Raw genomic sequence first — 14,559 nt, 5'->3', positions numbered from 1 at the left:
AACCCCGTCTCTACTAAAAAAAATACAAAAAAACTAGCCGGGCGAGGTGGCGGGCGCCTGTAGTCCCAGCTACTTGGGAGGCTGAGGCAGGAGAATGGCGTAAACCCAGGAGGCGGAGCTTGCAGTGAGCTGAGATCTGGCCACTGCACTCCAGCCTGGGTGACAGAGCGAGACTCCGTCTCAAAAAAAAAAAAAAAGATATTAGTTTATGAGCAAAGTGTATCTTTAATTTCTCCTGATTTTTAGGAGCCCTTCCTCCCGTCATCTATGTCTACTTCACCCTTCAAATTCTTGGGTCCTGTTATTGTTTTATTTCCTATTTTTATAACTGGTAAAAGTATTAAGTCCACTTGAAGCTTGTTAAAACAAATAAATTCTGTGGGATGAATAGAAGGTATTGTGATTTTTGCTAATTGCTGGCATTTATAACACAAGCAATATTGCCTCACTTCTTTTATTATTCTTTACTCTTTTTTTTGACTTCAGTGAATAGTTGGCCTACACAGTTCAGGAAACTCATTAATTACAGAGTTTTCCTCCTCAGTTAATGAAGTCATTTTGCTGGAATACTTTGTGGTTATTTCTCTTCTTTATTTTAATCACTAGGATTTGGGGAATTGTCTGGAAGTGAGAAAATAATTAATGTAGGGATTTCATTGGAAAGTGTTTGGGACAATTGTCTTTTAAGAATGTCCATATGTAAACAATCCGGTAATCCCAAATTTTCAGAGATTTTTAGCATTCTTCATAATATCGCAAATTGAAAGACCCTCCTTTCACTTTCATTCTCCTTAATTTTTCATTTACACCACTAAATAGCCATAACTCTAAATCAGAATTTCACCATTGTGTGTTCTACCTTGGGTTGAGTCTTTTAGCACTTTCAAATTTTTATTTTAATTAGAATTATTCATTGATGCCACACATATAATTTAATTTCTATATTTTTATTTTGTAGGTCACAAATGGATACTTTTCATGGGGCAGTGGTTTAGCCACATTATCCAATATAGACATTCGAATTCCAACAGGTAAGAGTCATTTGTTATGCATATTTGTAATTGTTCATGACCATAACCATAGATTTCCAAGATAATTGAGCCTAACAAAAAGAGACTTTAAAGACATAAATGTTATTTATGGTTACCTATTTGCACCATTCTGCTTGTGAACCACTGTGTCACTGTGGGAATGGCTGGAAATGATAAGACCTGCCTTTTACCATGAGTCTATACCTTTGGACAATTATTTACTGTTCATTTGCTGATTTGGGCAATTGAAACAGTGGGATGGTTGATTTCACTTTTTGTTTGAGAAACACTTTAAAGAAAGAGTATATGAGAAACTTATTTTCTATTTCTGAGAAATACTGAGGAAGTTTTCAAGATACTTAAAACTTCAATATCCAATGATTATATTTAATATTTTTAAAAAGTTTTATTGAAGTTTAATTGATCCACAAGAATTGCACATATTTAATGCTTACATTTTGATGAGTTTGGGCTTATGTATATACCTGTGAAAACCATCACCACAATAAAGGTATTCAATATGCAATCGCTAGCAAAAATTTCCTTATGTTCTTCTTTTCTTCTAGCGTTTATTTTCCTCTGTTTTTACTTTATTTTTTGTGGGAAGAACACTTAACATGAGACTTATCCTCTTAACACATTTTAAAGTACACAGGACTATGTTGTTAATGGTATGTACTATATTGACCAGCAGATTTCTAGAACTTATTCATCCCACATAACTAAAATTCAATAATGACTATTGAACAACAATTTCCCATTTTCCCTTTCCCCCATCTCCTGGAACCCACAATTCTATTTTCTGCTTCTGTGAAAAGAAGTGTCTAAAATTTTGACTAAATTAATTAAAATACGTAAAATAGTCAAAATTTTAGGTACCTCATATAAATAGAATCATAAAGTATTTATCCTTCTTTGGCTTGCTTATTTCATTTAGCATAATGTCCTCTAGGTTCTTCCATGTTGTTGTGAATGGCAGGATTTCCTTCTTTTTATAAGACTGAATAATATCCCATTGCATGTATATACCACATTTTCTTTACTCATTCATCTGTCAATGGACATTTGGGTTGTTTCAATATCTTGGCTATTGTGAGTGATGCTACAGTGAAGATGGGGGAGCAGATATTTCTTTGAGACCGTAATTCTGATTCTCTTGCATAATACCCAGAAGCGGGATTGCTGGATCATATGGCAATTCTATTTTTAGTTTTTCGAGGAACCTCCATGCTGTTTTCCATTGTTGGCTGCACAATTCGACATTGCCAGCAACAGTGTGTAAGGGTTCCAGTTTCTCCACGTCCTCACTAACACTTGTTATCTTTCTTTTTTTTTTTCGTTGTTACAGCCATTCTAACAGGTGTGAGGTGATAGCTCATTATGGTTGTGATTTGCGTTTCCCTGATGATTAGTGTTGTTGAATGCCATTTAATATATACCTGGTGGCCATTTGTATGTCTTACTTGGAGAAATATCTCTATTCAGGTTCTTTGTCCATTTTTTAATTCAATTGTTTTGTTTCTGTTTCAGTTGTTTTTTTTGTTTGTTTGTTTGTTTGTTTTTACTATTTTACATTTTGGATATTAATCTCTTATCAGACAGATAGTTTGCAAATATGTTCTCTCATTCCATAGGTCTCCTTTTCATTCTGTTGTTTCCTTTGCTGTGCAGAAGCTCTTTAGTTTGATGTGTTTCTACTTATCTATTTTTGGTTTTATTGCCTGTGCTTTGGTGTGAAATCCAAGAAATCACTGCCGAGTTCAATGCCAAGAAGCATTTTCTCTATTTTTTCTTTAAGGATTTTTATAGTTTCAGGTCTGACATTTAAGTTTTTAATACATTTCCAATTTATTTTTGTGTATGGTGTAGTATAGGCTCCAATTTTATTCTTTTGCATGTAGATATCCAGTTTGTTGAAACCCCTTGCTGAAGACCAGTTGACTGCATATGTGTGGGTTTATTTATGGTCTCTCTCTTCTGTTCCATTGATATATGCATGTGTCTTTATGCAAGTACCATACTGTTTTGAATACTGTAGGTTTGTAATATATTTTGCAAGCAAAACGTGTAATACCTCCAGCTTTGTTCTGCTTTCTTAAGATAGCTTTGGCTATTTGGGGTCTACTGTTTCCATATGAATTTTGGAATTGATTTTTCTATTTCTGTAAAAAATGCCATTGGGATTTTGATAAGGATTACATTGAATCTGTAGATTGCTTTGAGTAGTAAGGACATTTTAACAATATTAATTCTTCTAGTCCCTAAGCCCAGATGTCTTTTCATTTTTTTGTTTGTGTTAATTCCACCAATGTCATAGTTTTCAGTGTATATGTTTTTCACCTCCTTGGTTAATTTTATTTCCAAGTACTTATATGCTAACAACAAATGATCTCAAATTAAGAAAACAAGGCTATCCACAATGGCATCAAAAGGAATAAAATATTTAGGAATAAACCCAGTAATTTTTCCTTAAAATGTCTCTGTAATTGAATAGAAATATTTTTTGACCTAGCCTGATGTTCATTAGGTGAAGATTTTTCTATTATAAATGCAAAACAAATTTATATTAGAAATAGATTTTTCTACTTTAAATGCAAAGACATAGATTTTTCTATTACACTTGCAAAGACACTCTCTTCTTCAAAGAGAAATTGGAGAAGAGAGTGCCTTAATAAATTCACCCAAATCATTTTTATCTCAATTATTTATTTTAGTCAAAATTGTCCTTTTTATTCTGAATCAATTGAATATTAAAGTTAAAACTAATCTTGATGATCTAGGCAATTATTTCATTGCTCTCTTTACTGATATCAGCCATTCTCATAGTTTTTAAAATAATAAATCATTATATATATATTTTTTTCCTTTTCCAAAAAGATATGTCAGAGGAAGGAGCTGTTTAGAATACCTTATTGCTGGAGATCAAAACTGGGCCCTTGATTGTAAAACATTAGCTTTTTCTAAATGTGTTTTGATTTTATTTCACTAACAATCCATCTCATTCTATAGTTATCCTTTGTTTTGCTTTCTTAGGTCAGTTAACCATGATTGTGGGCCAAGTAGGATGTGGGAAGTCCTCTCTTCTCCTTGCCATCCTTGGTGAGATGCAGACATTGGAAGGAAAAGTTCACTGGAGCAAGTATGTGTATTTTAAGTTGGCTTCCATTGCTATGTCATACATCTGATAATCTTCCAAGGAAAGAACTTAGACAAATACATTTACATGTTCTAACTCTGAAGACCACTCAGAAATAAGCACAGCTTTAAAAAAAAAAATTGGTGGAAACCTTAAAAGTCATAAATAAAAAGTTACAAAACAATTTATTACAAAGGTTGTTTATAATAGTATAAACTAGTATATTGCTGAGACAAAAGTAAGGATGGGATTGTAAAGACAGATTTTTAATTTAAGTGGGTAATACTTAAAGAAATAACTTAAAAGTTTACTCTATAATAAAATAAGTTATGGAAAATTTACAGTGTTTATGAGGCTTAAATAGAAACAGTGCCTTAAAGGTTCAATGTTCAGAGAAGAAATATCAAATGATCTTTTCCAAAATCTGTATGAGAAATGAAAATCAACTATTTATCCTTATATTTAAACTAGATGCTAGAAGTATATAGTTGGAGATATGAATAGGTTTGATTAGTATGTTGTGCAATTCTAATGACATGGAAAATAAAGTGCATCTTCCAGACATTTGAATGATTGCTTCCAAAATGATGTTTCTTCTAGATATTTGAATAGTGGTCAAAGCACATTGTGGTAATAAAGTGATTCCGAAATATGTTACATAATTGGTTAAGAAAGAGTAAATTATGCTTATCTAGTTTGGCCTACTTAGTAGACTCCTCATAAGTAGTTTATGAATAAATTGGCTACAGCTGATCTAAGAAATTAGGCTATAGACCAGTGGTTCTCAAACAGGTGTGATTTTTGCCCCCGGGGACATTTGGCAACGTCTGGAGACATTTTTGGTTTTACACTGAAGCATTGGGTTGCTACTGCTCTGGTGCATAGAGGCCAGGGATGCTGCTAACCATCCTACAGTGCACAAGACAGCCCCCAGACCAAGGGATTCTCTTGTCCCAAATACCAATTGTGTTGAGGTTAGGAAACCCACAGATGTTCTTTCGTATCGTTTTGTACCTACTATCATGAATTCCGCTGTGGCTGAGTTTGCTGTTTACATACACAGACATCCCTCAAGAATGAGCAGACTATGGGCCTTTTAAGAGTATATTATATTTTAAACTCCAATTAAGAAAAAAATTCTTGGTTGTGAAATTCAGGCTGAAATTAGCAGAAGTGTAAATCCTGTTTTCAGTGTCATTGGCAAAAGAAGAAGACTGAATTGTCGAGTGTACATTTTATTCCTGTTGAGCAAATCTAGCAGATAGTAACCTTGTAGCTGTTAGTGCACCTCCAGCAGAGAACTCAGTAAAACATTGCTACTTCAGTTTGCTTCATGGCAGTAGACAAGGTTTCCCCTGCCACTATCCTCAGGCAGTAGACAGTGTCAGTCACTAACCTCAGGCACTAGATGATGTTCCCGTAGCCACTTGGATGAAGCCACTTCCATCTTGGATGAAGAAGCAGATCCCACTGGATTTAATTATATTGTGTGGCTTGTACAATCATAATTAAGTTATTTGGGTTTTGTTTTGATCCTGATTTACCATCATTAAAACAGAGAGAAAGAATGACAGTGACAGAAAAGGCTTGAGATTTTATTTTCATACTACCAGGAAGATCTCCTAATCTGGCCTGTTCCAAGTGTAATTTAACTTTCCAGGCCCCAGCTCCACTTGAGCTAAGTTGACCCCCAATATTGTCATTCATAATTATCATTGTGTTAATGAATAAAGAAATGATGTAAGGATGCAGAAAATATTCTTTATAACCTACTTATTTATTTTCTTGCTTTCCTAAGCATGTATATGATTTATATCATGTCTTACTTCATAAAATTTTGTATTGTTTTATTTAAAATAATATAGTATAGTAGAGTTTGAAAGATAAAGGTAAATAAATTTTTTAAATATTATTTAAATAATCATCTGAAGTTGTAATAGACAGAAATGCATGTACTGAAGTCCTGTATAATTATAACATATGGGCCACAAATTTCTCTCTGAACTTCATGAAAGCTAAGCAAAGAAGGAAACGTGAGAAAAAAAACAGCATACATTTACTCAGTAAAGACTGATTTTCTCTTTTTGGAGAGAACTGTGAAAGAAATCTGCCAGCTGTGGTTTATGCCTGTAATCCCAGCACTTTGGGATGCTGAGGCAGGAGTATCACTTGAAAACAGCAGTTCGAGACCAGCCAGGACAATGTAGTGAGACCCTATCTGTACAAAAAAAAAATTTTAAATAAGCAGGTCATGGTGATGCATGCCTGTAGTCTTAGTTACTTGAGAGACTGAGGTAGGAATATCTCTTGAGCCCAGGAGTTTGAGTCTGTAGTGAGCTGTGAATGTGCCACCACATTCCAGCCTAGGCAGCAGAGTGAGACCATTTCTCTTAAAAAAAAAAAAGGCGGGGGGAAGGGGGAGGGATTGCATTGGGAGTTATACCTGATGTAAATGAGGAGTTGATGGGTGCTGACGAGTTGATGGGTGCAGCACACCAACATGGCACAAGTATACATATGTAACAAACCTGCACGTTATGCACATGTACCCTAGAACTTAAAGTACAATTTAAAAAAAAGAAAATAAAAAAGAAAATAAAAAGTTAATTCCTAATGTCCTCAACAGTCCTAAAATTTATTCAAAAGCAAATTCCATGTGCCAATTATTACAAATAGAATTCAGAATATAATATTAAATTACAGATTATACAGTACTCTATATTACTATTTGAAGGTTTAGAGGGCATGCAAGCGGGGGTGAAGAATGTGGTATGGGTAGGGTCAGAACAACACAGTCTAAGTATGCAGATCTTCAACATCTAGTTTGATGCAGGAATGAAATTAACTACATTTGGAGAAATGCATAAATTGTACATCAGTTGGAGCATCTTTTATGTTTAGTATGGAATATAGATATTTTGTTTCTTAGTCTTTTTTTTTTTTTCATTCAACATTTACTGAGTACGTCCTTCATGCCAAACACTGATTTAGGTATCAAGGATATAGAAGTGAACAAGTCTCTATCTCATGTGGTTACAGTCTTGGACGTGGCCTGTGTATAAGTAATCAACAACAACAAAAAAGACATAATATTAGACTTTGATAAATGCTGTGACGATGATAAAACAAGGCAATATAGTAAAAAGTACTATACCTGTGAGGTGTGTTTGAGGATCTAAAAAGGGTCTAGAATGGCTAGTAAATACTGAATGATGCAGGTGCAAGCTGAGGCTACCTGGAAAAGGAAGAAAGCATTTTGGGTATGCTATGGAGTCAAGATTTTGTTCTAAGTTCAGTGGGAAAATATTGTAGAAGTTTAAGTAGAGGAGTGATTTACATTTTGCGAAGATATGATGTACAATTTGAAAAGATGATTCTGACTTGTGGTGTGGAGAAAGAATTACAGAGGCAAGAGGGGAAGTGAGGGAAACCATTTAAGAGTTCATTTCACTAATTCAGATGAGAGATGAAGATAGTTTGATGTAAGTGAATAGATTCAGCATATACCTTGGAGTCAGAACCAGCAGGATGAAAGTGTGAGAAGGAAATTAAGATAATTCTGAGTATCTGTAAAATTCCTGTAACTTAAAAATTATCTTTTTATGGGCGTTTGCCTTACTAAACAACAATGCCATCTCTTCATGGCAGAAAGGACTAAAGTTTTCTTCAAGAATGTTTAAGTTGGTTCAACACACAAAGAAATGAAAATGTAGACTTCTAAAAGATTGAATAAGTTGATGCAAATTCTATTTTTCTTTAATTAAAAGAATTACTTAATTTTCTTTCATGATATCCTTAATATCTGATAAAACATATTTTAGGATTACTCTTTTCATTCCAGAAACAAAAGCTGTATTCCCAGTCCAATAAATAAAGGTACATAACTATTAATTAAAGCAAAGCTAATTTAGAAATTATTGATATTCATAAGCTGCTGATGTGTGAATAGTTAAAAGTTCTTTACTTCAACAAACTGAACTTTTTTTAAAGCTCAAAACAAAGCAAAATAATAAACTAAGTTTTTATGTGGTAAGACACCAAATACCTTGCTATCATTCTTTCACCATTACATGTGTCTCTGATTGCATAAATTTTATTTATTTATTTATTTATTTATTTAAGACAGAGTCTCGCTCTTTCGCCCAGGCTCACTGCAAGCTCCGCCCCCTGGGTTGATGCCATTCTCCTGCCTCAGCCTCCTGAGTAGCTGGGACTACAGGCGTCCGCCACCGCGTCCGGCTAATTTTTTTGTATTTTTAGTAGAGATGGGGTTTCACTGTGTTAGCCAGGATGGTGTCCATCTCCTGACCTCCTGATCCGCCCGCCTCAGCCTCCCAAAGTGCTGGGATTACAGTTGTGAGCCACCAGGCTGGCCATAAATTTTATTTTTAAATGTATCCTCATAGACAGGTATGAACAAAATCCAATAAAGTACTCTGACCTATTGCAGCAGGAAATATTTACTTTGGGCCGGAGAAAAGGCATTGCTGTTCATCCAGCACACACCTGTGTGGGGAGAACGTGGTACACAAACATCCCGATAGTTGTTTCCTTGGGAACTGCTTCCTTTGACTTAGTCTGACATATTGTAGACCCAGAAGGGAAAAGATGAGAGAGAGGAGAGAGGAATGAAAAAAATTCTCCAAAATTGTACGAATGCCAATGTGCACATCAGTCTTGCATCCAGGTGTGCTTCATATTTGTTGAAAAATAAATGTTCTGCCTGACTGAAGTCCTTTCCTGGTTGTCATGATAAACAATTTCTACTGATATCTTAGGAACTAGAACTAAAATGCCTTATCTGATGAATAGTTTCAGTGAGACAGTAGAGAATGCTTTTTAATTGCGGTGGTACTTATGTGAGAAACAGCTGTTATTTATCTTTGTTTTCCTTTTTTTTTTTTTTCTTTTCCCTCTCAGCCATGGCGTCAACCATCTTACTCTTCAGGCCCCTTCTGTCCTGACATTCTGTCTCCCACCATCTTACTGTAACCAGCTTTGTAACAGCGCTTCAATTATTTTCAGACAAATGGAGGAGATATTCCTTTTCATGTGACTTTGCCTGGCATGAAGGAATAATATATTAAGTCAGCTTTCCTGGGTCAGATGTCATATATCATGTTTGTGCCAACATCTAGTTTCCCTTCTTCCAAATTCATTCCTGATTTAAATTTGCAAAATTCACTCTCCCATTCCATAATATTATTAACCGTAATACTTGGAAGTTGCTAATACGCTGTATCCACTTTAAATCTTACTCTGGAAGGAAAATACACACAAATTCTACATGGAGAGGTTTTCAGAAGTGAAACTTTATTCTATTTTCTAGAAGGGGATTTTCTGCTGTCAAATGCTCTACCACTGAGCTATACCCCCGCGCCTAGAAGGGGATTTTCTATCTGACCTCTTTGCATTCTCCTATTGTCTTGAGTGCTGTTGAGTACCACATTGCATGGTGCAGGATGAGTTTAGACACAGCTAAATCTACTTCTTTATTTTGGAAGACAAAACATATAATCTCCCACAATTGAATTTGGTTAAACATATTGATATGTGAGAGGGCTGGAATAGGTAGTCTCTGGAAGTTAAGGATTATAACATTATTCATACAAATGTTAGTGAAATAATGGGTTAATTTGCTCTTGGAAGATGATTACCTACAAATGAGTCTATATTTACCTCTTCTTTTTTTTTTTCTCTGAAAATAATAAATGTATGGTATATATGACTTTTAAAGGAAAATATAAGTAAATCCTTCAAGGAGAGGTTTTCAGAAGTGAAGATCTCCTATGTGCTGTTTTGCTTTTTTCAGGAACTTACTGCATTAATCAACCCTTTTCTCTTATAAATGTCTTTATTTATTGCTCTTCACACTCCATTATCCCCCACCCATTTTTTTTTTTTCTGAGACGGAGTCTCGCTCTGTCGCCCAGGCTGAAGTGCAGTGGCCGGATCTCAGCTCACTGCAAGCTCCGCCTCCTGGGTTTACGCCATTCTCCTGCCTCAGCCTCACTATAGCTGGGACTACAGGCGTCCGCCACCTCGCCCGGCTAGGTTTTTGTATTTTTTTAGTAGAGACGGGGTTTCACCGTGTTAGCCAGGATGGTCTTGATCTCCTGACCTCGTGATCCGCCCGTCTCGGCCTCCCAAAGTGCTGGGATTACAGTCACCGCACCCGGCCCCCCCACCCATTTTTTAAATAATATCTTGTTTATCTCTCAGTCAACTGGAACATTTCTCTTTTTAACGACCTAGTCCACCCACACTTAACCTCTGTTCTTCTCTTTTACTCTGCGCATTGCAACCTGGACGAAAGGTTCTCTCGCACATGACTGCCTAAGTGCTAAATCCCAAAAATTTGTCCTCAGTCCTACTTCTCCATAGATTTTGAAACTCTTCACCCATTGACGACTCCTTGAAATCAACTTGGCTTCTTGGTTTCTGTGACACTTGCATTTATTAATTTGTTAAAAAAATATTTGTTGCACATCATTTATGTGCAAGTCATTGTATTAATTGTTGGGGGAGAAATAAGTGAACAAGAGAAGCCAGGCCCCTATTTTCATGAAGCTTACTGTTTAGCAGGGGAAACCAAGGGGAAGTAAGAAAATAATTTTATAGTTATTTGATTAATGTTTTATAAATACTAGGAAGAAGTACAGTGTTTTATAAGAACGAATATAGGTGACTTGACTGAGTCAAATCTGTGAGGTTGGCAAAGGATTTCTTTTATGATCTCCAGTCTCGTTCCCTCTAGTGCATTTGTTACATTCTGTGATCAGAGTGATATTTCTAAATGGAACCTGTATCTCTCTCTTGTTTAAACCTTTTCAGTGGTTTTCTTTTCCTTTTAGGAAAGTTCAAGCTCTATAAAATGGTTTATGAGCCCCTTCATTATCTGGCTGTGCTTACTTTTTTAAGTTCATTGCCATTTACACCTACATTTCAGCCATACTGAATATAAATCACTTCTTTGTGTAATCAGGATACCTCATGGCCTTCTAATACATGTTTTCTCTGGTCTGAAGTACTCTTGGATTTTTTTTTTTTTTTTTCATCTAGCACACTCTTAATTTTCCCTCTGACATCAACTCTATTGTTTACTCTGATTTTCTGGTTCTCTGGTTCTTTGTTTCTTTGTTTTTCATTGGTTCTTGATCAGTGCACTAATACCATCTTTTACCCCACCTGTCTTAGCCTTTATTCCCTTATTATGCTTCCACAAAAGTGAAAGTGGTGTGAAAGAAGGAATGGATCTTTCTTGTTCGCTGTATCTTTAGCATATGTGGCACTAGGAAGTGATCAATGCATATTTTTTAACTGATATTGAATAAATAGAATCTGAATTTAATCAACCTTTATTGAATAGATTAATGAATTCTAAATCCATATCTCTACCTTGGGCTCACATTCTCAAATGTCTAACAGGTATTTACACATGTCTAATGGGCATTTCCACTTGAGTGGTTAGAATGCAAATTAACACACTCATTTCTGCCACACACTCACTCTTCCTCTCCTCTTCCCTCTCTTCCTTAAATTAGTTAAAACTATTGAGGTCACCCATTGGATTTATACCACAGAAAATAAAGTCCAAATTTCTTGGTATCTAAAACACATTGTGTGGAAAATTATTATTCAGAAAAATGATCATTTCCTTATTTTTTACCAGTAACTTAAATCAGGGAATAATTATTATCGGGAGCAAATTTTTATTCCAAGATTGCTTTTTTTGCCTCTATCAGCCATCCCAAGATGTCATTAGCAGTGTGCAGTAGCGAAAATGATCCTTAGTAACTCTTAACCAAATATCATTAGGTAGCATAATTAGTAAATTTTCTCCACAAAATCATACAACATTTTGCAAAGTCAAATAGAATCAATTTTTGGAGTTTCTGTAGGCTTTAATTATATATATGGTTATTGAATTCAGGTCTTTCAGAATGACAGAATTCAAATGACCCTAAATTATAAAAAAAATTAGAACAATAAAAGAAATAGGTCTTCAGATGTCTTTCCTCATAATATAGGCATAACAAATTGTGACTAGTCAAAGCCCACTTTTTACATAAATCGTATCAATAATTGATTACACTTAGATGTAGTTTGGTTTCTGGTGCATGTCTGTTTTTCTTACAAGCTCCTGAGGGGCCAGTGTGTTTTGTGTATCTTTCATGTTTAGCGCCCAAAAAGTACTTCTGCTGCTGCCTTAGGGTAGCTAATTTGGAATTTAAATTTATTAAATTCAAATTATAAAGTTGGAAGGCCTTGGAAATACAGAATCCTTATGAAACTGGGAAACTGTATTCTAGAAGGATTCCCCAAGTTTACAGCTGTTTGGAGAGCATGGTTGGCACTAGAACCCAGTCATTGTATGAATCAAAATTTTTATGAAAGACAACAGTGCTATCTATGTTTTAGAAACTTATTAAGCAATTATTTCCTAGCTGATGAAGACATAAAGAAGAATACTACTTATCTGGTTTGTCCCTGAAATTAATATCAGAAACCATTTGGGAAATGTAGCTCTTTAATATGTCCAATGTTTATTGTATCTCTTACCTGATGTGTACAAACCTTGGTTCTGTATTTCTACTTCATAATTAATGAACATTGTTTGCCATACTTGCAGTGTAAATGAATCTGAGCCTTCTTTTGAAGCAACCAGAAGGTATTATTTCTATTTTAACCTGAGTTTAATAAGAATAACTTCCTTCCTCAGACTTTAATCTCTTTAATCTAATTTCGTTTATTCTGATGATGTATAGTTATTTATTAAAGTGTGCTAGCATATTTCCAGCAGCAGTGGTTCACAACCTTGGCAAACTGCTAAAAGAATTAATTTACCAAACAAAGTGGCTCCTTGTGTCAACTGTTTTCCTCTCACTGAGTCACACGTGTCCCAACTTTGGCTGAAACTCAAACCGTCCTCAGTAAACTGGGTTTTGGATTTCATAAAATAAAAATGCAAGAATGAATACACATATTGATTTTGAGTTAAACAGTGGTGGGACCAACCTGTAAGGTGGAGACGAAGAGCCAAGTGCTTTATCTACTTAAAAGGAAAAACAAAAACAAAAACCTTAAATACCCCAGTGGGGTGGGGAGGGAAGGCAGACATGTCAGAGGTTGGGAACCATTGTTTTACTGTACCTATGATTATCTCAGAAACTGCTAGCATACTATATATTATCATGTCTCCTGCACTCCTAAGATGTAATGTTTTAGAAAGATCATTGAACATTTCTAACTACTCTCTTTTTTAATCCTTCTCTCTTTTAACCCTATTTCCTTCATTAGTACTTTACAGATCATGAACTAACTGTGGAAATCTGACTTTTAAACTGACCTGCCCTCTACCCCACCCCAATCCCATCATCCTCTTCAGCTCACATGTATTTTCCTAACTTTTGGAAATTAAATTCTGATGTAGAGCCATCTGTTAGAATTTGCAAGTCAAAAGAGGGGGAGGGAGTTATTTTAAAAATATAAACTATTTCAATATATTTTGAAATATGCAGTTTTTACATGCATGATTTCAATATTAAAAGTTTCAGGGACTTCTTAAGATATTCTTTATTTTGAAATATTTACATATTATCTATTATCATAAAATATGTTAATGTGATTAAGCCACAAAGCCATATAATAATTATAGTATCAGTTAACATATTTTTTAAAGTTTGCATGTAGAATTTATAGTTAGTAAAGTGCTATTAGTATAAAGTAAAATATCTGTGGTTATTGGAGTGAGTGAATTGTTATTAACCTTTTAATTATTTTTAAAAAATTTTAGTCATTTTAGAAAAGGAAAATTCAGTTAGTTGTTTAGATTATAAAACACTTCTTCAGTGTACAAAACCAAATTTTATACATGTGACATTTTGATTAAATCCTAATCCCTTTAATTTAGGTGGCATATTTAATCATTTCTTAATAAGATTGGTGGTCTTTAAATTTTTCTCTTTTAGAAGTTTTCCATTTCTGTGTCTGAGATAGTTTACTAATTTTATTTCCCCTATTTATAGTAAAATACATACACGCACAGTACCCTTGCATAATCCTGGTGTTTTATTTTTCTTTTTCATTTTTCAGTAGGAACAGGTATTCTGTGGCGTATGCAGCTCAAAAGCCTTGGCTATTAAATGCTACAGTAGAAGAAAATATTACTTTTGGAAGTCCTTTTAACAAACAGAGGTAATTTTGAGCATATAAAATTTAGAACCAAAATGGCAACTCTTTCCGACTTGTGTGTTTGGGAATGAACAATGGTTTCTGGAACTTTTACATCTGGTACTTTCTTTCCTGCTGGCCTCGTTTTCATCCTCATCACCAAGGTCTTTTGAATCAATTATTTGAAGAGACGCCTCATTGGAAGTTCCAGCCCGTCTT

General features: G+C 34.7%; 1 protein-coding gene across 1 annotated transcript in view; it reads left to right on the top strand.

The window, feature by feature from the left end:
* Positions 1–14,559, top strand: part of ABCC9 (ATP-binding cassette, sub-family C (CFTR/MRP), member 9) — a 144,882-nt gene that overhangs the window by 64,831 nt on the left and 65,492 nt on the right. Inside the window, exons 17-20 of the mRNA XM_011955729.1 lie at positions 959–1,031; positions 4,065–4,170; positions 12,800–12,838; positions 14,263–14,364. Coding sequence (XP_011811119.1) covers positions 959–1,031; positions 4,065–4,170; positions 12,800–12,838; positions 14,263–14,364 — 320 coding nt within the window. The remainder of the gene's footprint in view (positions 1–958; positions 1,032–4,064; positions 4,171–12,799; positions 12,839–14,262; positions 14,365–14,559) is intronic.

Source organism: Colobus angolensis, unplaced genomic scaffold (genome assembly GCF_000951035.1).
Source record: "Colobus angolensis palliatus isolate OR3802 unplaced genomic scaffold, Cang.pa_1.0 Scaffold11, whole genome shotgun sequence".
Taxonomy (NCBI): Eukaryota; Metazoa; Chordata; class Mammalia; order Primates; family Cercopithecidae; genus Colobus; species Colobus angolensis.
The sequence above is the reverse complement of the archived record's forward strand: the minus strand, read 5'-3'. Positions and strand labels throughout refer to the sequence as shown.